This window comes from Nicotiana sylvestris, chromosome 12, assembly GCF_000393655.2.
Source record: "Nicotiana sylvestris chromosome 12, ASM39365v2, whole genome shotgun sequence".
Classification (NCBI taxonomy): domain Eukaryota; kingdom Viridiplantae; phylum Streptophyta; class Magnoliopsida; order Solanales; family Solanaceae; genus Nicotiana; species Nicotiana sylvestris.
The window spans coordinates 5750029-5777446 of NC_091068.1; the positions used below are offsets into that span (position 1 = coordinate 5750029).

Genomic DNA, 27418 nt, shown 5'->3' on the forward strand with positions numbered 1-27418 from the left:
TCAAAATGTTCAAACAACTATGTAAACAGAAATGAGATAGATCTCTATTACTGTAATTTGCTCTCAATCACATCAAAACAAAGCAAGGAAATAGAAACACACCAGAAAATGACCACAGCCGGAACAGGGACCCGAAGACCTTGAACGGAATCGAGAATGGCAACAGAAACTCGACCACGGGCTGGAAATTTCGAGTTGGTGTTTCGACAGGTTTTGAGGCTGTTTGATTGCGTTCCAAAACTGGAATTATTGGCCAGTTTTTATGGCTTTTCAGGTCCGTTTTCCGGCGAGTTTAGGAATTCAGATCGGTTGCCTGTGTGAAAGAAAAAGGAGAGACGTTGGGGAGGGGGTGTTGTTTGGTTTTGCTCAAATGCGGCGCTACTGATTTTGTGAAGGTGGCATGGCTTGTGTTGGTTTGGTGCTGCTGAAGGTTCCCGTTGATGGGTGTTCTAAAGAAGTTCTGAAGAAGAAGACTTGAAAAGGGGGTGTGAAGAGGATGATCCGAGGGGGTGGGGGTGTCCTCTTTTGGCGTAGCTTTTCAGCTTTTCCAGCGTTATTTTTGTTGTCCTTTTTGCTGATTTAGGCGTTCCTATATGTAGAGTCTAGGTTTAGGTTATTATTTTGTGTATTTTTCCAATTAGTCCCTAGGTCTTTTTGTGTTAAGTCCTTAGGGTCTTTTATATTTGTTTTTGTTCCAAAGAAGAGTCTAGAAGGGTCCCTAGTCTTAATGGACTAATCTGAATTGGGCTCTAAAACTCTTAAAATTGTGATCCAACACCTTAATTGACTCATTTTAAAATAAGATAAAAATACTACATAATGCAAAAGCTAACATGAAACTATTATATATTTTTGTATTTTCAAATTTATATAAAGATAAAAATAAGGTACTATTTTTTGTATTTTTTTTTAAATTTATGAAAGATACATACTACAATATTTTTTGTAATTTTTGTTTTTCTTGTAATAAAATAAAGTAAAAGAGTAAAAATGAGTTGAAATAGCTATATTAGGCCTAAATTAAATATTTACGTGCTAAATAAAAACAAATCTTGGGGAGGGTCAAAAATCACATGTCTACAGTATGTGCTGCACTTTTTTCCCTTTGACCGTTTTTTGTCCCAGTCAGGTTTTTATGGAAAGGTTTTTAACAAGGTAGCAATGAAACGCATACTATGAGAGGAGCAACATTGGCAATGTTAAGACCTTTAAATGACAAGACATTGAAATCATATACCACTATGGGATGGTTAAATAATCTTTGGCTCGATGGCAAGTTCCTAATGGGAAACAAAACTTTCCATCGAACCAATGACTATTTAACCGCTCACAAGTTGTTTCTACCAACGAATCAAGACTTCCAGTGTTCTAGTTCGCATACTTTGTATTCGAACACTGGAAGGGGAATAATATTAGATACAGTAACATGAATAACAACAACAACAAGCCCAGTATTTTTTCACAAGTGGGGTTTGGGGAGGGTTAGATGTATCAGCCTTACCCCTATCCTAGAAGGACAGAGAGGTTGTTTCCGATACAGCAACATGAATGCCACAAAAAATTGGGGACTGCAAGAACTGAGAACAGTAATGTCTCATTGAGATCGGAGACTGCATGAGCGACCCCGTAGAAATAAGTTGTACAAGTTAGCCATATGTAGTTGGCAATTTTTTTTCCTTTAGCAAACGAATTCTTAGGTACTTTTAATGATAGAAAGAATAAAATAAAGTCTTTTTATTTTTATCTTGTTTCATGTCCAAACGATGAGTTGATATTATCATTTGAAAGTTAACAAAATAAAACTTGAAATGCTTGTGCCAGAATGAACATGAGGCATCCTCTTCAAGATCACCGTAAACATAAGAGGTACATCTCTTATGAAACCCTCATGGTAAAGGGTTAATTCTGAAAGAATTCATGCCCAGAATTAGAAGTTAATGGATGCATCTATGCCCGAAGCTTTAACTAGTTCAACGCAAAGAAAATGTAATTTACACAACACTTCAGCAAAATTCTTCTTTATTTATCAAAAGTGCCAAACGCGGTGAAAAGTTTGGCATAACTACAAAGTACAAAAGAAAAATAAAAAGGGAAAACAACAAAGGGAAAAAATCTATGCATTATCCCTGCCAGAGCCCGGGGGAGAGAGGTTTCTGCGTCCCCCACGGTGGAAGAGGGTGGATCAGTTGACGGTTCGGATCCTGGACCTTCACCATCATCCTCTTCAATTTTCATCCTCAGTTACCGAATACTCATAACCGGTGCTCGAAGAGTCAGTTGCTACGAGCCAAGGAAGGAAGCATTCTCGTGCAATTAACTCTAGTTCTCGAGCCTTGGCGATGCAATCATCAGTGTCAATGATGTCTGCCTTGGACTCTTCCAAGGTTTTTCTCCTCATATGATACATAGCATATATTTTCTCACACACGAGGGAATCCCCTTGGTACAAGAGCTTTTCCTTAAGTTTGTCAACCTCGGCCTGAAGGCCGTCCCTATCGGATCTCATGGCACCGATGCAAGAATCAATATCACGAGTTGTAGATAGATGAATCAGGTTTTGCTTCATGATTTTGTTGAATCTGTCTTCCATCTTGGCCCTCTTCTCCTCGGTAGCATTGGCCTCCTTGGTTTTGGAGCTCAAGGCTGCCTTCAAGTTATTCACTTGTTCCTTGGATGTAGACTCGCGTATCTCAGCAACAAGCACAGTATCTTAGAGTTCAACCCATTTAACCTTAGCCTCTTGAGGTTGTGCATCTAATTGAGTGGCTTCTTGGCTATGGTACATCACTTTCTGTTCACTTTGCTGCAACTGGGCCTCAAGCTCTCCAGCCTCAACAACTTTTGCCTCCAACAATAGGAGGCGCGCAGCAAGATGGTTCCTTTTGGACAACAGTTGATCTCGCTCGGAGGCGAGTCCTTGCTTATCAAGGATCAATCTCTGCAGGTCCTCGGTAGAAATAAAGTTGGCTTGTAAAGAAGAATTTCAAGGTTAGAAATCCCTTTACAACAAATAAATAGAAAGCAAGTAATAAGAGAGCAAGTACGATACCACTGCGCATTATGCATTGTATTATTCAAAAAATACTCCCCCAAAAGGTAACGTATTATCTTCCTATCTTTCTTCGAAGCCAGCAGCTTCAGGTAGTTGGAAAACTCCAATGGACTAGACAGCAGATGGCACTCGTTCGAGCATGAAAGAGAAGCACTCCTTCTCCCTCAAGGATCTGGGGAAGGGGGCGAGTAATTGTGCCCCAATTCCTATGGTTGGGAGACCGAGGAGAAGCACCTCCTCTCAAACATTTGTTTTCGTTGGAGAAGACACAGTGGATGTTGGTGCGAAGGTGTAGTTGGTGTAGAGGGGCGTTAAGTTGTTGGCGTTGAAGGTTGAGGAACCGTTGTAGTAGGAGCAGTGCTGATCATTGGTAGCTCAGTTTTCAAAGGCAGAAGAGGCCCGGGTGTCACAACCCAAAATCCATCCGAATGAGTCGTGATGGCACCTATTCTCTAAACTAGGTAAGCCTAGCATTTACTAAAATAACATTAGCATTTACTGACTTTAAATTAAATAACTCTCAATAAATCACAATTCCCCAAAACCGGTGGTACAAGTCATAAGCTTTTCTAAGAGTAGTTATATAAAATAGATACAACATTGTTCCAAAACGAGAAAGAAATCAATGGAACGTAAATAAAAATGAAGGTGACTCCGAGGCCAGCGAAAGCAGCAACAGGTTATTGTGAGTCTCCACCGCGACTATCCGCACAGCTACTATCGATCAATACCTGGATCTGTACACAAAAATGTACAAAAGTGTAGTATGAACATACCACGGCATCAGTAAGTATCAAGACTAACTTCGGTGGGGTAGTGACGAGAAATAGTCAAGACACATACTGGTCAAATGAAATGAACAAGATATGATAGTGAAATATCGAGATAAAGATAACAAGATAAAATCAATAGCGGAGAGAAATAAAAATACAAATAGTAGGAACAATAAAGGGAGAACACGGGTAGTAACGAACGATAACAAAGTAAATCAAATACAAATAGTATGAACAATAAAGGGAGAACACGGGTAGTAACGAACGATAACAAAGTAAATCAGATAACCAAGTAAATCAGATAACCAGGTAAATCAGATAACCAAGTAAGTCAGATAACCAAGTAAATCAGATAACCAAGTAAATCAACACTAACATAACAGGAACATAGACAAGTAAGAATGTATTCAAATAAAGAAGGCAATACCAACTCAATTAATCACATCATGTCTAATACACAATCCCGACCTTCTCAATCCTCGGTTTCTCATATCATAATTTCAACTTCCGAACCTTCAGCACACATGGCATCTTGTGCCCCCATAATTTCCATCTCACTCTTAACAACAAAATCCACATGCTATACAATACATAGGGTCCGTACAAATGCACTCAAGATGTTCAAGAAGTCTCATTTACCTAATATAAGTAAATTATAATTTCTAAATTAAATAGGAAAGCTAGCGTGAAAAAATGAAGTTGTTTCTTTTGAAATCATTTGAGTAAAGAAGGTACCTATTTCAATTAAAATACAACATCGAATGGATTATTACCTTTAACATAGGAGTTAATAACTTAAAGCTTAGTAGAAATTCTTTTTTAAAGTAAAATAGAACCTCAGGCGGTTCAAGGGGATATAATTAAGAAACTAATTGAATTAAAGATATAACAATTATTGAAGTTTGAAGTATTGGAATGTATATATATAAACCCTGTGAGGTATTAGAAACACTATAGGTTCCAACATAAAGGATCATAGCAATAAAGGGATTTAAATAGTTAAAGCACTTGAATTGATAACAACAAATAAACACAGCAACAGAAAGTGCATGGCATCACCCTTCGTGCTTTTACTCTCGTTCTCACCATAAGAATCAATATTCATTTTTATTCTTTCTTGTTGTGGCGGGTAACCCGATCCAAAATCATATAATACCGTTGCAGCGTGCAACCCAATCCCATTTCACATAATACCATTGTGGCGTGTAACCCGATCCCATTTTACATAATATCGTTGCGGCGTGCAACCCGATCCCATTTCACATAATACCATTGCGGCGTGCAACCCGATCCTATTTGACATAATACCATTGCAGCGTGCAACCCGATCCCATTTCCTATAATATCGTTGCGGCATGCAACGCGATCCCATTTCACATAATATCGTTGCGGCGTGCAACCCGATCCAATTTCATATAATACCATTGCGGCGTGCAACCCGATCCCCAAATACAATTCACCATCAACATAAAAGAATCTAGGCAAGGGAACAAGAGTATAACAACAACATCCCGGCAAAGGAGACAATATCGTAAACAGTAACATCCCGGCAAGGGAATCAACAAGTACATAATAAGGGTCACAGAAAAGAAACCAAGAAGCACGATAGCCTCAACAAAACAACAAGACATAATAAGCACGTGATACTACACCGGTAACTACAATAATTGGACATGTAACATATTTGCACGAAGTCATAGAAGAACTCACAATCAAGAAGTATCCAAAATAATAAGGGAGGCAATCACTTCAATTAAGGCAATTAAGGGTCACTGTAACACGTAGGAATTAGAGGAAAGTTAACAACATCATATGAAGCATATAGAGGCAATTCAAGCAATCATTAAACCCAATCATAACAGGATACTTTCCATATAATGTACATAAGGACCTAGGAACCCTAGAGGCAATTTCCCACAACGAAATCTGAGCACACACTCGTCACCTCGCGTGCACGGACTACAATTAGCATAGAAAACTCAAATCCTAAGGGGAAGTCCCCCACACAAGGTTAGGCAAGATACTTACCTCAATCCGGCCAATTCAATACTCAATTTAGCTTTTCCTTTACCAATTCATCAACGCACGGCTCAATCTATCCAAAAACGACTTGAATACATCAAACAATGCAAGAGAAAACAATTAAAATTAACAAAACTATGATTCTTATACAATTTGCAAAACGTCAACAAAATTCAACTCCCGGGGCCACACCTCGGAACCCGACAAAATTTACAAAACTCAAACACTCATTCCGCTACGAGTTCACCCATACAAAAATTATCTAATTTTGATACCATTTGGTCATTCAAATCATCATTTTACATTTTGAAAGATTTTACAATTTTTCCCAAATTTTCCTTTAGATTCTCATGAACTTGATGTTAAATATAAGATATAATCACAAAATATAGTTGAAAATTAATTATAGACACTTACCCAATGATTTGGAGAAGTTTGGGTCTTTGGAAAATCGCCCATGGAGGTTTAGGGTTTGAGAAAATTGAAAAATGGGTGAAAATCTCGTCAAAAATCTCACTTAACAGGCCTCAGATGTCGCATTTGCGACCATTGCGAACCCTCGCAAATTGCGAACAAAGAAGGGCTGGCAGAAGTCATATTTGCGACAAAAAGTCTGCATTTTCGAACTGGGCATCGCAAATGTGATGAAAAAGTTCGCATTTACGAACACACTAGAAACCAGCAATTATTCCCGACACGAAATGAGCATAACTTCCTCATATGATGTTCAAATTCAATGATTCTTTTTCATATGGCTCCATAATTTCGACATGGATCTAATTGTTCAAACAAAACAAAATTTGGATCTTATTTTATCAATGTGGTATTATTTTTTTCTGAATAAACGACGATGAAGCCCCCAAAACAAGCGCAACATAGCCTAAACATATCCGAAACTCACCCAAGCCCTCGGGGCTCCAAACCAAACATGCACGCGAGTCTAAAAACATCATACGGACTTGCTCGTGCAATCAAATCATCAAAATAACATCAAAAATTACGAATTTAACCTCAAAACTCATGATTTTCTCAAGGATACTCAAATTTTCTAATTTTTCAACCCGACGTCCAAATCACGCCAAATCAATTCTGGTTCTCACCAAATTTTACATATAGGACATAAATATCATAACAAACTTGTACCAGGCTCCGGAACCAAAATACGGGTCCGATACCAACGAGTTCAAACATTAATTCATTTCTTTATTTCCTTTAAAAACTAGCACAACAAGTTTCTTCAAAAATAGTTTTCTAAGGCTATGGACCTCGAAATTCAATTTCTGGCATATTCCCAAGTCCAATATTTTACCGCAGACCTCCCGAGATCGTCAGGACATATATTCTTGTCCGTTTACCAAAAATATTGACCAAAGTCAACTAAAACCAAATTTTAACTCTAGAAATTACTATATTTTTCATATTTTCACATAAAATCTTTCCGATTTCACGCTCGGACTGCGCCCGCAATTCGTTACAAATAATATGAAGTTGCTCGTGACCTCAAACTGCCGAACCGGATACAATTGCTCAAAATGACCAGTTGGGTCATTTCATTCTCCTCCACTTAAACATGCGTTCGTCCTCGAACGTGCCCAGAGTCGTTCCAAAGCTATCGAACCACTACATGAGCTCCTCATACATACACCCGGGGGTGATTCCCCATCATCCAACCTATGCAAAACTGACAATGCAATCTCATCTCCTCCTTAGTCCATAACCTTAGAACAGGACCCAAACCTCAACATCCGAAATTCATCATAGGACCTGAATTCCACATCATCACACTGAACACACCCAAACAAGCTAAATCGAGCCAAAACTTCCAATCCAGAATACAATCACATGATGTTCCACACAACTCACATACTCAAAGCAATAACCTCTGACCACCATAGCAGCTCAAATAACATCTTGGATGCCGGTAATATACTTCACATTAAATACAACCTTATTCCGGACTTCCACAACACTACCCGTGATAAAGAGACATACGGAAACTCATAGCCTCCCATGAAGTCAACAAGTCACGAAGCTCTCCCGCCCACCAAGGGCCATTACCCAAATCTTAGCAGAAATACCGTCTCACTTCCAAACACTCCCCACCCCCGATACCATAGCACTAAACTCAGGTTTAAGAACCTCATCTCAGCCAATACAAGCAATCCAACTAACAACTCATCACGGAACCACACAGATTCTTACACTACACAATTTGAATACCAAATCAGCAATAACTCAGTTATGCAGCACAAATAAAGGAAAACAAAGTTGTAGAATTATCTAACAAGTACAACATGTGTGACAACAAAAGTATAGGTTTTTCATCAAATCGTCCCAAGGTAAGACACAACACCAAATAAACATAAGAAAAGGGTATCTCACATAACATGCGTTGCGGCGTGTAGCCCACTCCCAAATACCCATCAAGCCAAAATGCTCGGGCTCACTGAACATATGAATACTGATATCAAGTACAACAGAGTGCACAAATAAAACTGTGGGAAAATAAATAAAAGTGCTAGAACATGAAAGAAACAAGCACAACTAAGGTGCAATGAACAAATCAACATCACGAGGGCTATCTTTCCCGCATCGCCATAAGGCCTGAACAAAATTACAACATGCATGGGGAATAATCATACAACCTCACCGCCTAACACAACATAAAAGAATAGCGCATAACATAGGCTAGGGGCACAAATAATATTCATTCTGCCCGGTAATATAACCATAATGACAATCTCACAGGAGCGCTCAAACTTGATCTGATACAAGATATATATTCTTATTGAGCTTTCAAATAGTCCCCAACCCAAATCCTGATTATTTCCAAATAGGTAAATATCTTTTCCAATAATCCACAACGACCTATCACTCATGCATGCTATTAATTACCTCATCCTCAACATTTCTTCACAATCTGCCAGTAGAAAATGGTCCACATATGAGGGCATCTAGCCCAAAACCTCAATAATACCAAAACTTCCATACTCAAACTCCACTACGCAAATCAAATGGCTAATATAACACTTACACCCTATCATTCTGCTAAAGCACTCATATAGAGTTCCTGGCCGCGTACCAAAACATGAACCTCGAAAGCCTCAAAACCCAGTAATCACCATGCTACCAGCCACGCAGCCGCAAACCAAACCTCAAGGTCCTTTCCAAAATGCACACTCTTTACATATGATAGCCAACAATGTCAACACCCCATTAATTTATGATGCATATTCAGGAGAAAGCCACAATGTACCACATATTCCTTACGCCCATAGTAGACACCCAACTCAAGCCGTAGTCAAACCATCGAGAACCCTTTGAGATCCGCCCGCACGCAAGTAAGCCATCAGGACAGCACCTTCCCAACTCAACCGAGTCACACAAACCGTCCAATCCAAGAGTGATCCCACATATACCAGTAGAGAATTCCTATTCAAAGGACCAATCACTTCATCGCTATACTGACCCAACACCACAAAGCTGACCCATTTCCTCTGATAGTCAATATGCAATAATCACAATCAAAGTCCCAACATCGTCTCGTGTAAGATCTCAGACCTTAGTCATATACAAATTTCGGGAACCTACAACACCACACATATATATACCTCAGGCCGAAACTGATACAAGTATGACTATGCAATCTGAATGTCGCTGATGGACTCTTCTACTTGGCGTGAAGCCATAGAAAACAATGATCCGCAGAGCTAACCTTCATAGCTCGTACAACACAAATCACAAGGTACTCTAATACCGCCAACTATCCTCAATCAACACCCACCACACTTCTGTTACGCCTCCATATAAACAATTGAATAGTCTCTCAATACCTCTGTATCTCCAATCTGGACAACACGTTGACAAAATGTCTGAGCATCCCTGACTCCCTCGTAGCTTGTCTATAGCATCACGAACCACTAGCACATAGCGAACACCGAGAGCGTAATATTACACACAAGTGGATGTAAATGAACATAAGTTAATGTTTCGAGGTGAATCAATATCGCGCAATAAGGAATGAAGAATATGAGATTATCCTAATAGTTTTGTAGCCTCTTGAAGATAAGTACAGACGTTTCCGTACCGATCCGCAAAAGTCTACTAAACCTGCTCATGACTCATAGCACCTATGAACCTAGAGCTCTGATACCAACTTGTCACGATCCAAAATCCCTCCGAAGGAATCGCGATGGCACCTAGTCTCTAAACTAGGTAAGCCTAGCATTTACTAAAATAATATTAACATTTACTAACTTCAAATTAAATAACTCTCAATAAATCACAATTCCCCAAAATTGGTGGTACAAGTCATAAGCCTTTCTAAGAGTAGTTATAAATACAACACTGTTCCAGAACGAGAAGGAATCAATGGAACATAAATACAAACGAAGGTGATCTGAGGCCTGCGAACTCAGCAACAGGTTACCGCGAGTCTCCACCGCGATCATCCGCATAGATACTTCGATCAATACCTGGATTTGTACACAAAAATATACAGAAGTGTAGTATGATCACACCACAGCGGTGCCTAGTAAGTATCAAGACAAACCTCGGTGGAGTAGTGACGAGGAACAATCAAGACACCTACTGGTCAAATGAAATGAACAAGATATGATAGTGAAATATCGAGATAAAGATAACGAGATAATATCAACAACGAAGAAAAATCAAAATACAAACATTAGGAACAATAAAGGGAGAACACGGGTAGTAACAAACGATAACCAAGTAAATCAGATAACTAAGTAAATCAAATAACCAAGTAAGTCAGATAACCAAGTAAGTCAACACTAACATAACAGGAACAGATACAAGTAAAAATGTATTCAAATAAAGAAGGTAATACCAACTCAATCAATCACATCATGTCTAATACACAATCCCAACCATCTCAATCCTCGGTTTCTCATATCATAATTCCAACTTCCGAACCTTCAGCACACATAGCATCTTGTGCCCCCAAAATTTCCATCTCACTCTTAACAATAAAATCAACATGCTATACAATACATAATGTCTGTACAAATGCACTCAAGATGTTCAAGAAGTCTCATTTACCTAATATAAGTAAATTACAATTTCTAAACTAATTAGGAAAGCCAACGAGAAAAAATGAAGTTGTTTCTTTTGAAAGCATTTGAGTAAAGAAGGTACCTCTTTCAATTAAAATACAACATCGAATGGATTATTACCTTTAACATGGGAGTTAATAACTTAAAGTTTAGTAGAAATTTTTTTAAAAGTAAAATACAACCTCAGACGGATTAAGGGGATATAATTGAGAAACTAATTGAATTAAAGATGTAACAATTATTGAAGTTTGAAGTATTGGAATGTATATATATAGCGAGTTATTGAAAATACTATAGGTTACAACATAAAGGATCACATCAATAGAGGGATTTAAAAATTTAAATCACTTGAGTTGATAACAACAAATAAACACAGCAACAGAAAGTGCACGGCATCACCCTTCGTGCATTTACTCTCGATCTTACTATAAAAATCAATATTCACTTTTATTCTTTCTTGTTGTGGCGTGCAACCCGATCCCAAATCATATAATACTATTGCAGCATGCAACCCGATCCTATTTCACATAATACCGTTACGGTGTACAACCTGATCCCATTTCATAAAATACCATTGCAGCGTGCAACCCGATCCCATTTCACATAATACCGTTGCGGCGTGCAACCCGATCCCATTTTATATAAAACTATTGAGGCGTGCAACCCGATCCCCAAATACAATTCAACATCAAGCATAAAAGAATCCAGGCAAGGGAACAAGAGTATAACAACAACATCCCGGCAAAGGAGACAATATCGTAAACAATAACATTCCGGGAAGGGAATCAACAAGTATATCATAAGGGTTACGGAAAAGAAACCAAGAAGCACGATAACCTCAACAAAACAACAAGACATAATAAGCACGTGATACTACACTGGTAACCACAACAATTGGACATGTAACATATTTGCATGAAGTCATAGAAGAACTCACAATCAAAAAGTATCCAAAATAATAAGGGAGGCAATCACTTCAATTAAGGCAATTAAGGGTCACTGTAACACGTAGGAATTAGAGGAAAGTTAACAACATCATATAAAGCATATAGAGGCAATTCAAGCAATCATTAAACCCAATCATAACAGGATATTTTCCACATAATGGACATAAGGACCTAAGAACCCTAGAGGCAATTTCCCACAAATAAATCCGAGCACATACTCGTCATCTCGCATGCACGGACTACAATTTGCATAGAAGACTCAAATCCTAAGGGGAAGTCCCCCCCCCAAGGTTAGGCAAGATACTTACCTCAATTCGACCAATTCAATACTCAATTTAGCTTTTTCTTTACCAATTCATCAACGCTCGGCTCAATCTAGCCAAAAATGACTTGAATACATCAAAAAATGCAAGAGAAAACAATTTCAATTAACAAAACTATGATTCTTATATAATTTGCAAAAAGTCAACAAAAGTCAAATCCTCAGGCCCGCACCTTGGAACCCGACAAAATTTACATAAATCGAACACCCATTCCGCTATGATTTCACCCATACAAATATTATCTAATTTTGATACCATTTGGTCATTCAAATCATCATTTTATATTTTTGAAAGATTTCACAATTTTCTCGAAATTTTGCTTTAGATTCTCATGAATTTGATGTTAAACTTAAGATATAATCACAAAATATAGTTGAAAATTGATTAGAGACACTTACCCAATAATTTGGAGAAGTTTGGGTCTTTGGAAAATCACCCATGGAGGTTTAGCGTTTGAGAAAATTGAAAAATGGGTGAAAATATCGTCAAAAACCTCACTTAACAGGCCTCAGATGTCGCATTTGCGACCCAGGGTTCACAATTGATTGCGAACCCTCACAAATTGCGAACAAAGTAGGGCGGGCAGAAGTCGCATTTGCGAACTGGGCATCGCAAATGCGACAAAAAGTTCGCATTTGCGAACTGGGCATCGCAAATGCGATGAATAAGTTCGCATTTGCGAACACACCAGAAACCAGCAATTTTTTCCGGCACAAAAATGAGCATAACTTCCTTATACGATGTCCAAATTCGATGATTCTTTTTCCTATAGCTCCACAATTTCGAAATGGATCTAATGGCTCAAAAAAACTGAATTTGGATCTCATTTTCTCAATGTGGTATTATATTTTCTTGAAGAAACGATGATGAAGCATCCAAAAACAAGCGCAACATAGCCTAAACCTATCCGAAACTCACCCAAGCCCTCGGGGGGATCCAAACCAAACATGCACGCAAGTCTAAAAACATCATACGGACTTGCTCGTGTGATTAAATAATCAAAATAACATCAAAAACTACGAATTTAACCTCAAAACTCATGATTTTCTTAAGGACACTCAAATTTTCTAATATTTCAACCGGACGTCCAAATCACATCAAATCAATTCCGGTTCTCACCAAATTTTACAGATAGGACTTAAATATCATAAAAAACTTGTACCGGGCTCCTGAATCAATATACGGGCCCGATACCAACGAGTTCAAACATTAATTCATTTCTTTATTTCATTTAAAAACCAGTACAACAATTTTCTTCAAAAATTGTTTTCTAAGGCTAGAGACCTCGAAATTCAATTCTGGGCATACGCCCAAGTCCTATATTTTATTACAGGTCTCTCGGGATCATCGGGATACAGATCCGGGTCCGTTTACCAAAAATATTGACCAAAGTCACCTAAAACCCAAATTTTAACTCTAGAAATTACTATATTTTTCATATTTTCACATAAAAATTTTCTGGTTTCATGCCCAGATTGCGCACGCAAATTGATACACATAATATGAAGCTGATCGTGACCTCAAACTTCCGAATCAGATGCAATTACTCAAAATGACCAGTTGGGTCGTTACACCGGGATCCGAGCTCCTTGGAATAGAAACAGCAATGGGGACAGGACAGCGGGAATCAACATTATGTACCAGAATTATCTCGCCCTAAAGTGCTTGGACCTCTTCTACGGTCGGGTTTTTAAGCTCTCCCGGTCGAGCATCCAGTTGAGCTGATGAAGTTATTCTTCTTCTTTGGAGGGGAGCCATTTCATCATTGGCTTCTCCATCTTCCACAATAACCACTATGGTCATCTTGGTTGTTGTTGTCATGACCCGATATCCCAACTTCGGAGTTTGATGGCGCCTAACATCCACTTGCTAGGAAAGTCGATGTGAGATAATTAAATAGCCATTTTTAAACAGTTAAAACACATTGATGATATGCAACGATAAATAGAAACCCAAACCAACACCGTACTAATATAAGGCACGTGATAATATCAACTCCCAAGTATTCGGAGTCACAAGCACACGAGAAACTAGAAGTCTACAAACAGAGTCTGAAATAAATACAACTGTTTCGAAGGAAATGAAAAGTAAAAGTGGGAAAAGGAGGGAGACTTTAAGGTCTACGAACTCCAGTAGATCTACCTCAAGTCTCCGTATGCAATGATCCAAGCTATCACACCTCACGCACCGCTGGGACCAATACCAGTATCTATACAAGAAGTGCAGATGTGTAGTATGTGTACAACCGACCTAATGTACTCTGTAAGTGTCGAGCCTAACCTCGACGAGGTAGTGACGAGGCTATTACGGGACACCTACATAAATAAACCTATACAAACATATATAAAGCAGCAATAATCACAAAGAATGATAACGTACAAACTGGGAGGGGACATGCAAAAGGGGATATATATAATAGCTACGGCAGGTATGAAATCACGAGATAGACAATTAAATCATCAACCAATGAACTTAGATAAATCAATGATATGAAAATGTCACGGCATCACCCTTCGTGATTTACTCTCGTCCTTACCATGAAATGATAATATAAGTAAAATGAAATGGCACGGCATCACCCTTCATGCTTTTACTCTCATACTCACTATGTAACAATGAATAAATGAGATGAATGGCATGACATCGCCCTTCGTGCTTTTACTTTTTTATTTACCATAAAATAATAAATGATATGTATGGCACGAGATCACCCTTCATGTTTTTACACTCTTCCTCACAATGTAATGAAAATAATATGAATTCAGGAAATAAATAATGCGGAGAATGTATTTAACGTCAGATATGATGCCAAGATACCAAACTTCAACTTCCAAAAATACTCAACAATTATGAAATAAGCAATAATTATGAGGCAAATAATCAAGAAGTAATAATCTAACCTAAACATGAATATCATAATTAACAATGCGATAAAATACAAGGAAACAAGTTCCACCCACATGCTTTAACCAAAAAATAACGCATAAGTAATCGTTACCTCACATATACGTTGATCCCACACATAAAACACTAAGCAAATAGACTAACAAGTCCTAATACCTCAAGTCAAGGTTAACCACGACACTTACTGTCACGGCCCAAAATCCACTATAGGTCGTGATGGCGCCTAACGCCACCGTCAGGCAAGCCAACGGTGATTGATCAACTTAATTACTCATTTTTATTACTTGAAATCATAATTCCAATTAATTATGCATCCCACTTAGTCGATGCCTCAAATCACATAAAAAACATCAAAAACACAAATCACACCTCAATTCAAGCCTAGTAAAAACTAATGCATTCCACTTCTGCAATCGATGCCAAAACCTATCAAATCAACTCTGATTACCTCAAGTTTTGCACACAAATCATAAACGACACAACGAACATATTTCAACTTCCGGAACTAAAATTCGATCTCGGTAACCCCCAAGTCAACTCTAGGTCAAACTTCTCAACTCTCCAAACTTCTAATTTTCCAACTTTTGACATTTCAAGCCAAGGTGATGTCATGTCATTTCATTCATATTATTATATGGTGAGGACGAGAGTAAAAGCACGAAGGATGATGCCGTTTTATTTCATTCATATATTACATGGTGAGAACGAGAGTAAAAGCACGAAGGATGATGCCTTGCCATTTTAATATTATTTATTTAACTGATTTCCAATTTTGGTGATTTACTTGGTTATTTCATGTCTTCATACTTGTCGTATTTATTATATCTTCCCTTTTTTCGTATGTCCCCTCCCAGTTAGTATTTTATCATTCTTCTTGTTATTTTGTTGCTTTATATACACTTGTACATGTTTAATTATGTAGATGCCCAGTCATAGCCTCATCACTACCTCGTCGAGGTTAGGCTCAACACTTACGGAGTACATTGGGTCGATTGTACTCATACTACACTTTTGCACTTCTTATGCAGATAGTGGTATTTTTTTCAATCTTTATGGCCTTAAAACGCCAAAAAATAAGGAATGACCATGGCCAAGCGATGACTATTTTTCCTTGGGTTGTTTTTAATAGGCCGGCAAATTTTAGGCGATTCGTTCCAGTCGGCCAGATGCATGCATTTGGCGTGGGCTATAGCACACGAAAATCTTGGAATCGGGCGGAATTCGAGTTTTACGTTCCTAAAATGCCAATAAATGAGAAACAGTCATGACTAAGTGATGAATATTTTTCTTTGTATCATTTTTTATGGGCCAAAAATAATGTAGGCGATTCAGTTTCGGTCGCCCGTATGCAAGCAGATGGCATGGGCCACATGAAAATTTGGAAATCGAGCAAAGTTTTAGTTTTATTTCACCAAAACAGCAAAAAAGAGGAATAGTCATGGCCTTGGGTTATATATGATAGGCCGGCAAAATATTAGGCGATTTGGGTCCAATCACCTAGATGCATGTAGATGGTGTGAGCTATAGCACACGAAAATCTGAGAATCGGGCGGAGTTCTAGTTTTATGACCCTAAAACGCCAAAAAATAAGGAACGGTCATGGCAAAGTGATGAATATTGTTCCTTGAGTCATTTTTTATGGGCAGGAAAAAGTTAGGCGATTCAGATTCGATCGCTCGGATGCATGCATATGGACTGAGATATAACACACGAAAATCTCAAAATCAGGCGGAGTTCTAGTTTTATGGATTAAAAATGCCCAAAAATGAGGAACGATTATGGATAAGCGATGACTATTGTTCCTTGGGTCATTTTTATATGCCGGTAAAATTTTAGGCAATTCGGGTCCATTCAATTGGATACAAGCATATGGAATAATATCTAGTTATCGGGCGGAGTTCCAGCTTTATGTGATGACCCGGCCAGTCGTCTCATGAGTTACCACTCTGTTTCCCCCATTTCTGCTTCTTATTGCTTTGTTTATCGGTTCTATGAGTGATCGGGTTGGTTGGCTCGGGTTCAGAAAGGATTTGGTAAGGTTTGAGACACTTAGTCTCTTTTGAGGAAGCCTAGGTTGGAAAAGTCAACCAGATGTTGACTTATGTGTTAGAGGGCTCGGATGTGAGTTTTGATGGTTCAGATAGCTTTGGGAGGTGATTTGGGACTTAGGAGCGTGATCGGAATGTGCTTTGGAGGTACGAAGTAGATTTAGGCTTGAATTGGCGAAATTAAATTTTTGGCATTTTTCGGTTGATAGGTGAGATTTTGATATAGGGATCGGAATGGAATTCTGAGAGTTTCAGTAGTTTCGTTGTGTCATTTGGGATGTGTGTGCAAAATTGTAGGTCATTCGGGCATGGTTTGGTTGGGTTTTTGATCAAAAGCATAATTTAGAAGATTTTGGAATTCTTAGGATTGAATTCGAGTGTATTGATGTTGTTTTGAGCGTTCCGGAGGTTGGAACAAGTTTGAATGATATTGTGGGGTATGTTGGCATATTTGGTTAAGGTCCTGGAGGCCTCGGGTGAGTTTCGGGTGGTCAATCGGACCATTTCATGTTGTTGAGAATTGCAGAAAACTACTGAAGTGTTGCAGAGAAATTTGACCTTCGCGTTCGCGAAGGGTTATCTAGTGAGACTGAGATTTTAGCCTTCGCTTTCGTGAAGAAGGATCCACGTTCGCGAAGGGGTAGAGTCATTGTGCATTGCGTTCGCGAGAGAGGCTCCACGTTCGCGTAGAAGAAGTTGGGCATCTGGGCTTGAGAGTTGATTTGTTCATCATGTTCGCGAGAAGAGGAACGTGTTCGTGAAGGTGGAGCAGAAGAGCCATCACGTTTGCGAGGTCTGGTCACGATCGCGTAAGAGGAAAATCTGGTCAAAGTTGGATTGTGCTTCGCGAACGCAAGGCGTTGATCGCGTTCGCGAAGAAGAAATTGAGGCCTGGGCAGAATGTTTAAATAGTCATCTTGTCCGCGACTTTGGGGTTTACTTCCACCATTTTTGAGAGATTTTGGAGCTTTTTGAAAAGGATTGAAGAGGGATTCAAGGGAAACACTTGGAGATTTGGAGCATCCGGAGGCCGATTCGAGGGGCAAAGGCATCGCGAGCTAGAGATTTTGACTGAGTAGAGGTGAGTAATGATTGTAAATGTTGTCCTGAGGGTATAAAACCCCGGATTGCACATCGTTGTGCTATATTGAGGTGATGCACACACTAGATAACGAGCGTGGGGTCGTGCACTGTTGGGGATTGTGACTTAGTCCATCCCGAATGACTGTTTTACCACGTATTTGACTGAAAACTATTTGCTATCATCATGTTTTGGGCTGAATGCCATATTTGGGACTCGTGCCAACTACTTGAACCCTTATGGGATTTTTACTGATAATTTCTTAGTGTTTTGACTTTATACTTGAACTCAGTCATGCTATATTCTACTGTTTTCATAACGCAACCATGTTTACTCTACTTTAACACTTAAATGATATTTTGGGTTGAGCATCATGTTTTACTGTTGCCCGAGTGGCTTGTGAAATTATGACTGAGCAAGGCCGAGGGCCTATGTTGTGAGGAAACACCTGATTATGATTATGAGGCCGAGGGCCTGAGATTTGTACGCCATGAGGTGGTTTGTTGATATGAGGCCGAGATACTATTTATGATGCCACGAGATGGCTTGATATGGTGCTTGGGCCGTAAGGGGTCCCTCCAGGAGTCTGCATACCCTCAGTGAGCGCGGGTACCCATAGTGATGTGAGATATAGCCCGAGGGGCTTGTTATTGTTCCATGTGTTGCCAAGGGACGTTTCTTTATGTGTTTACCTTTTCTAGTTGCCTGTCTTTTACTTGCTTAACTGTTTAAAAATGGATTTTAAGAAGCTTAAACTGAACTAAAGTGACTTTGCATAACTTCACTATTTCATGACTTTTTACTGGCTTTTACTGCTTCCTTATAGCCTGTGATGTGCCTTACATGATTTCTTATTTCTCAGTCTTTATTTATGATTATTACTAACTGAGTTGGAGTACTCACTTTACTCCCTACACCCCATGTACAGATTTAGGCACTTCTGATCCTGCTTGCGAGGGTTGAGAGCTCCCGGCAGATTTCGGAGTTCACGAGGTAGCTGCTCGGCGTTCACAGCCCCGTGCTTCTCCCCATTTATCTCATTTCCTTACTCTTGTTAGTGATTCTGTAATAGCTTGGTAGGCTCTTCATACTTGTAGTATTGATAGATGCTCATGACTGGTGACACCTCGATGTCGGGCTGTGTTGGTTTTAATTCTGCAAATTGTACTGTTCACTGCTAATTTTGGAATTTTATCATGTTTAAGAATTAATACTTATTATTTTCATTGCTTAAAATTGAAATGAGAATGTGTCGGCTAGAATTGTCTTCACAAGAGGCGCCATCACGACCGGGTCCGAGTTTAGGGTCGTGACACTTTATGACCTAAAAATGCCAAAACAAATGAGGAATGGTCATGGAGAAACGATGACTATTGTTCCTTGGATCGTTTTTGATGGACCATCAAAATTTTAGGCTATTCAATTCCAATCGTCCGGATGCCATCCCCAAGAAAGGAACCTACAAGTATCTTGGGTTAATAATCTACGAAACGGGAAGATCAACGATGACTATTGTTCCTTGGATCGTTTTTGATGGACCATCAAAATTTTAGGCTATTCAGGTCCAATCGTCCGGATGCCATCCCCAAGAGAGGAACCTACAAGTATCTTGGGTTAATAATCTACGAAAACGGGAAGATCAACGATGATGTAACACATCTTATTGAAGCATGGTGGATGAAATAGAGGCTCGCATCAAGTATCTTACGTGAAACAAATATGTTACCATGACTTAAAGCTAAATACTATAGAGTGGTTGTTAGACCAACTATTCTGTATGGGGTAAAGTGTTGGCCGGTCAAGAACTCACACGTTCAGAAGATAAAAGTCGCAAAAATAAATATGCTTAGATGGATGTGTGGTCATTTTAAGAGAGATAATATTAGTAACAAAGGTATACAAAACAAGGTGGGAGTGACCTCCATACTGGACAAGACGAGGGAAGCATAGCTGAGATGGTTAGGGCATGTGAAGAGGAGGAGCATAGATGTCCCAATGAAGAGGTGCAAGAGGTTAGAAATGATAAGTCTAAGGAGAGGTAAAGGTATATCGCATAACAATTGAGGAGAAGTGATTATATAGGACATGACACATCTTCAGCTCTCCGAGGACATAAGGTCGATTATTAGGGTAGAAGGTTAGTAGGAAGTCGAGCGATTTTCCTCTTTTCTGTGGGAGGGCATGGTTAGTTTAGAGCACCTTGTCTTCTTCCTTTTCCCCTTATTATTATTATTGTTGTTGTTGTGGTGGTGTGGTGGTTGTTGCGACCAAAACACTCACGCAAGTGTGCGCGATCGACAAGTAATATAGTAGTAAGTAAAGTATCGTTCCCACGAGGAATTGTGATCAACTTATCGACTGATGTAGGCTCAAACAATTATCAATTCAAGCTAAATTATCACAAAATATATAAAGAACCAATTTACAATTTACCTAGTAATTAAACAATAATTCAACACAAAATTACTACACCAATTTCACAATATGTTTATAACAATTTGGATAAATATATTCTCGGGTCATGGACTTGCTAGAAATTATGCTACTATTTTAGCTTAAAATGGATTTATTGAATTATCCGGGTTATTGATTATAGGGTTAATAATATTCATAAGAATCTTTCGAGTTCTTATGCATCTATTCAAGTTAAACTAATACCTATATGTCTATGGTATTAATATTAGCAAGAATGCATTTACAACTCCTATTTTTCAACCAAACAAGGCAATTAAGTATATGTCTATCTTAATTGTGAATTCTTCACCCGATGCCCGAAATTTAAAACTTGTTCTATTTGATTCTATATGCAACCAAGAATTTCCTTTGTCAAGTTTAATTCAAGATTCATAAATAGTATTTCACTGTTAGCTACGCAGTAAAATAATTAGAAGCAGAACCAAATAAACAACCCATAAATAGATTCAAGATCTTCAATTTAAGCTTCAAATAACATAATTATCTAACATCCATGACCTAAGAATACTAGAATTTTTAGCTACTCATAATCATACAAAAATCAACAATAAAAGTTTTAAACATAATATTAACAAGCAAATAGAAGAAAGTTTAGAAGAACTCTGTGAATCCTTGCTCCAACATGATGTTCTTCTTCTCCTTTCCTAGCTCCAAGATGAAGCTCCTCCTTCTTCTATGGCTTTTTCTCCCTCAAAAATCTGATCTCTCTCTCAATAATGGAGCTTTACTTTATGTAAGTTGAGTGGATCCTCCCAGATTTCCCATTTTGCCCCCAAATAATTGATTTCCCGGACTGGACTAGCGCGGGAGCGCATGACCCGCGCTAGTGGGGTTTCTTTCTGTCCAAAACAATTGAACTAGCGCGGGAGCGCATGACCCGTGCTAGTGGGGTTTTCTCTTGTTAAGATGTTGTTGCTCAACTTTTCATCATTTGACTCCATTTTTCACTTGATTACCATCATAAATCCTCATTTATTTATTGAACTCCTGTGAGACATTAAAGTCATGATTAGAGCCAATTTTTGCATTATTTGAACATTTACAATAGTAAACCATCCTTAAGTTGAGCTAAAACATAGGCTATATTAAACAATTTAGCCTATTATCAACACCCCACACTTAGCTTATTGCTAGTCCTCGAGCAATCCACTATATTCTTTTTAGAGAATTCTTCACTCAACCATTTCCCCTCACGCATTACACCTAGAACATTGTACATATATTACGCCTAGCAGTGAACAATCCTAGCCTCAAAGTCAACTCTCAAGTGTCATGCAATATTTACACTTCCTCAAAGTACTCTACAGAGAAATCAAGACTTGCTTCTCCGTCACGATTCATATGCCCTCACAATTACATCAACAAAAACTGAGTTCAATCCACCACATTCAATTCATATATTCACATATATCAAGGAAATCACTCACTCTCACAAAAGAGGTCACATGCATGCAATTGGTACCATAAGCTTGCCCTTAATGTAAATCTCTACTAATGTAGGCTAACTCAATCCAAAATTAATTAGGACTTTTTCATGGTTGTAATGTGGGCTAAGGGACGGGTAGGATGTATTTAGGAATAGTGACTCAACCCCTAAGCACTTTAACACATCACATGAGCAACATTCAGCATAAATTCTTCAACCCACTTCTCATTTATATACAATATCATCCCACAAATACGCCCTTCTTCTTTAAGCACTCTATTAATTCATTCCCACTAGCTAGAGCAAAACACAATGTAATTTTTCTTGTCACTCAATTTCTGCTAGTGGTGTATTCGTTTACAACATAAGTGCACCTTTCATCCTTTTATTTGTTCCACTCAAAAGCCACCCCACACTTATTTCCTTCTTACTTCTTTTAGCTCTCTTCTCACAATTAAAGTGTTTTAAGAGGTAAAAGGATCAAAACAATGTCAATTTAGAACAAAAGGGTATGTGCTTGTAATGCGGGTGCCAAACAAAAAGTCTGAAGGCTCAAAAGGGTGAACTGGGACAAATTTTATTTTTAATAAGCAATTAAGCTCAAAAAGGTCAAAGAAAGCCTAACATCATTTTTCAAACCGAGCATCACCTCAAATTTCACTTCAACTCACATACCGGGCAAGTTCTAGACACAAGTACAACACATACTACACAAATACTCACCACACATGGCATATGACTCATTCCAGATCATCTCATCAAGACACTCCATTACGAGCATACAATTCAGTACAAACATACAAATTAAGGCACTTTCAGGGAGATTCAACAATTAGGACTAAGCGTTACACTCTAGGGTCAATTGTGTTCAGGTGTGTCAAAGCTATGGGTTTACTTTTCTATAGCTTATAACTCCTTATTTTAGTCTACAAATAAAAAATATAAAAACAGAAATTAAAAACTACATATGCCCGGTTCAAGATAAACCCTTGGAAAAGTATCGCGGCTTAAAGAAAAACCAAAGGGGAATTGTTATACTACTTAAAAATACAAAAAAAAAATCTTTTTGTTGTTTTCTATGGGCTCAATTCCTCAAGAACTACTATCTAAAAGAATCTATCATCGGGTCGCGCCAATATAACTACTAAAAAAAATCTACTGAAAATGTTAAAGAACAGAAAACAATTACTCCAACAATACTAAATTACCAAAACATTTAAAAACAAAAGTGAAATAGTCACGCAATCCCAAAACATTATATATTGTACCACACCACCAAAACATTCCAACAATCCAAAATAATTGAAACAACCTAAAAATCCATAATAATTACTACCATCCAAAACATTTAAGAACAGTTAAACATATGTTTAAAGGAATCCTCCACCCCACACTTAAAACGAGACATGTCCCCATATCTTTCATTATAAACAAGAGATGAAGCAAAGATACTTCCCCGAGGAGTCACTCCTGGTCGAAGACAAAACCTGAATCCACATTGCATGCCCGACCAATTGCACGAAGCCAACCCAAGAGTCGGCTTTCCATTTTCTTTTGCTGAACTTGCATTTTATCAACACGTCTCCCCAGAACTGTCACTGATGTTTTAATTTCAGTGATTTCCTGCTCCATGCGGTCTATCCTTTGTCCCCGACCAGCCCTAGACGGTCCTGCTGCATCAAAAGCTTGTGGTTGTGAAGGTGGTGCATTTTCTCCCATCTCCACATCATCAGCTCCTTCTTGTTGGTCATCTCCTTCCTCATCGTCACTGTCATCAGAATCAGCAACAACCAATTTAGCTGGATGTACAACTTACTTACCTGTAGTGAACATTTTAGCCGTGAAAGGATTGACTTTAGCTAGTCGTCCATCTGCAGCAAAATTGTTTGGTACATTGGCTCGAAGGCACAGTAGGGTGACAAGAGATGGGTAATACAACCCGTAGCGTTGAATTCTAACCCTCTGGAACATTTCTTTATGTATCAACAATGGCACATCAAACCATACCCTATTCATGAACGCGACCAAAACACTCACGCAAGTGTACGCGATCGACAAGTAATATAGTAGTAAGTAAAGTATCGTTCCCACGAGGAATTTTGATCAACTTATCGACTGATGTAGACTCAAACAATTATCAATTCAAGCTAAATTATCACAAAATATATAAAGAACCAATTTACAATTTACCTAGTAATTAAACAATAATTCAACACAAAATTACTACACCAATTTCACAATATGTTTATAACAATTTGGATAAATATATTCCCGGATCATGGACTTGCTAGAAATTATGCTACTATTTTAGCTTAAAATGGATTTATTGAATTATCCGGGTTATTGATTATAGGGTTAATAATATTCATAAGAATCTTTCGAGTTCTTATGCATCTATTCAAGTTAAACTAATACCTATATGTCTATGGTATTAATATTAGCAAGAATGCATTTACAACTCCTATTTTTCAACCAAACAAGGCAATTAAGTATATGTCTATCTTAATTGCGAATTCTTCACCCGATGCCCGAGATTCAAAACTTGTTCTATTTGATTCTATATGCAACCAAGAATTTCCTTTGTCAAGTTTAATTCAAGATTCGTAAATAATATTTCACTGTTAGCTACGCAGTAAAATAATTAGAAGCAGAATCAAATAAACAACCCATAACAATAAATTCAAGATCTTCAATCTAAGCTTCAAATAACATAATTATCTAACATCCATGACCCAAGAATACTAGAGTTTTTAGCTACTCATAATCATACAAAAATCAACAATAAAAGTTTTAAACATAATATTAACAAGCAAATAGAAGAAAGTTTAGAAAAACTCTTTGAATCCTTGCTCTAAAATGATGTTCTTCTTCTCCTTTCCTAGCTCCAAGATGAAGCTCCTCCTTCTTCTATAGATTTTTCTCCCTAAAAAATCTGATCTATCTCTCAATAATGGAGCTTTAATTTATGTAAGTTGAGTGGATCCTCCCAGATTTCCCATTTTGCCCCCAAATAATTGATTTCCCGGACTGGACTAGTGCAAGAGCGCATGACCCGCTCTAGTGGGGTTTCTTTCTGTCCAAAACAATTGAACTAGCGCGGGAGCGCATGACCCGCGCTAGTGGGGTTTTCTCTTGTTAAGATGTTGTTGCTCAACTTTTCATCATTTGACTCCATTTTTAACTTGATTACCATCATAAATCCTCATTTATTTATTGAACTCCTGTGAGACATTAAAGTCATGATTAGACCAATTTTTGCATTATTTGAACATTTACAATAGTAAACCATCGTTAAGTTGAGCTAAAACATAGGTTATATTAAACAATTTAGCCTATTATCAACACCCCACACTTAGCTTATTGCTAATCCTTGAGCAATCCACTATATTCTTTTTAGAGAATTCTTCACTCAACCATTTCCCCTCACGGATTACACCTAGAACATTGTACATATATTACGCCTAGCAGTGAACAATCCTAGCCTCAAAGTCAACTCTCAAGTGCCATGTAATATTTACACTTCCTCAAAGTACTCTACACAGAAATCAAGACTTTCTTCTCTGTCACGATTCATATGCCCTCACAATTACATCAACAAAAACTGAGTTCAATCCATCACATTCAATTCATATATTCACATATATCAAGGAAATCACTCACTCTCACAAAAGAGGTCACATGCATGCAATTGGTACCATAAGCTTGCCCTTAATGTAAATCTCTACTAATGTAGGCTAACTCAATCCAAAATTAATTAGGACTTTTTCATGGTTGTAATGTGGGCTAAGGGACAGGTAGGATGTATTTAGGAATAGTGACTCAACCCCTAAGCACTTTAACACATCACATGAGCAATTTTCAGCATAAATTCTTCAACCCACTTCTCATTTATACACTATATCATCCCACAAATACGCCCTTCTTCTTTAAGCACTCTATTAATTCATTCCCACTAGCTAGAGCAAAACACAATGTAATTTTTCTTGTCACTCAATTTATGCTAGTGGTGTATTCGTTTACAACATAAGTGCACCTTTCATCCTTTTATTTATTTCACTCAAAAGCCACCCCACACTTATTTCCTTCTTACTTCTTTTAGCGTTCTTCTCACAATTAAAGTGCTTTAAGAGGTAAAAGGATCAAAACAATGTCAATTAAGAACAAAAGGGTATGGGCTTGTAATGCGGGTGCCAAACAAAAAGTCTGAAGTCTCAAAAGGGTTAACTAGGGACAAATTTTATTTTTAATAAGCAATTAAGTTCAAAAAGGTCAAAGAAAGCCTAACATCATTTTTCAAACCGAGCATCACCTCAAATTTCACTTCAACTCACATACCGGGCAAGTTCTAGACACAAGTACAACACATGGACTACACAAATACTCACCACACATGGCATATGACTCATTCCAGATCATCTCATCAAGACACTCCATTACGAGCATTCAATTAAGTACAAACATACAAATTAAGGCACTTTCAGTGAGATTCAACAATTAGGACAAAGCGTTACACTCTAGGGTCTATTGTGTTTAGGTGTGTCAACGCTATGGGTTTACTTTTCTATAGCTTATAACTCCTTATTATAGTCTACAAATAAAAAATATAAAAACAGAAATTAAAAACTACCTATGCCCGGTTCAAGATAAACCCTTGGAAAAGAATCGCGGCTTAAAGAAAAACCAAGGGGGAATTGTTATACTACCTAAAAATACAAAAAAAAAAAATTGTTGTTTTCTGTGGACTCAGTTCCTCAAGAACTCCTATCTAAAAGAATCCATCATCGGGCCGCACCAATATAACTACTAAAAAAAAAATCTACTGAAAATGTTTAAGAACAGACAACAATTACTCCAAAAATACTAAATCACCAAAACATTTAAAAAAAAAAGTGAAATAGTCACGCAATCCCAAAACATTATATATTGTACCACACCACCAAAACATTCCAACAATCCAAAACAATTGAAACAATCTAAAAATCCATAAAGTTACTACCATCCAAAACATTTAAGAACAATTAAACATATGTTTAAAGGAATCCTCCACCCCACACTTAAAGCGAGACATGTCCCCATGTCTTTCATTATAAACAAGAGATGAAGCAAAGATACTTCCTCGAGGAGTCACTTTTGGTCGGAGACAGAACCTGAATCCACATTGCATGCCCCACGAATTGCACGAAGCCAACCCAAGAGCCGGCTTTCCATTTTCTTTTGTTGAACTTGCATTTCATCAACACGTCTCCCCAGAACTGTCACTGATGTTTTAATTTCAGTGATTTCCTGCTCCAT

At 38.0% G+C, this 27418-nt stretch overlaps 1 protein-coding gene across 1 annotated transcript; it reads right to left on the reverse strand.

Moving 5' to 3' along the window:
• Nucleotides 1-2224: 2224 nt before the first annotated feature.
• LOC138882635 (uncharacterized) lies at nucleotides 2225-27418 on the reverse strand. The gene is made up of 4 exons (XM_070163241.1): nucleotides 27274-27418; nucleotides 23614-23925; nucleotides 2732-2967; nucleotides 2225-2689 (listed from the first exon to the last, which is right to left on the reverse strand). The coding sequence occupies exons 1-4, from the start codon at nucleotides 27416-27418 to the stop codon at nucleotides 2225-2227; spliced, it is 1158 nt and encodes a 385-aa protein (XP_070019342.1).

Excerpts from the sequence above, each read along its gene's own strand:
- LOC138882635 (XM_070163241.1), bottom strand. The coding sequence starts at position 27,418 with ATGGAGCAGGAAATCACTGAAATTAAAACATCAGTGACAGTTCTGGGG. Across the intron at positions 2,968-23,613 it reads GGCATGCAATGTGGATTCAG|CCAACTTTATTTCTACCGAG; the intron begins GTTTTGTCTTCG and ends CTTCTTTACAAG. Across the intron at positions 2,690-2,731 it reads CACAACCTCAAGAGGCTAAG|ATACGCGAGTCTACATCCAA; the intron begins GTTAAATGGGTT and ends CTTGTTGCTGAG.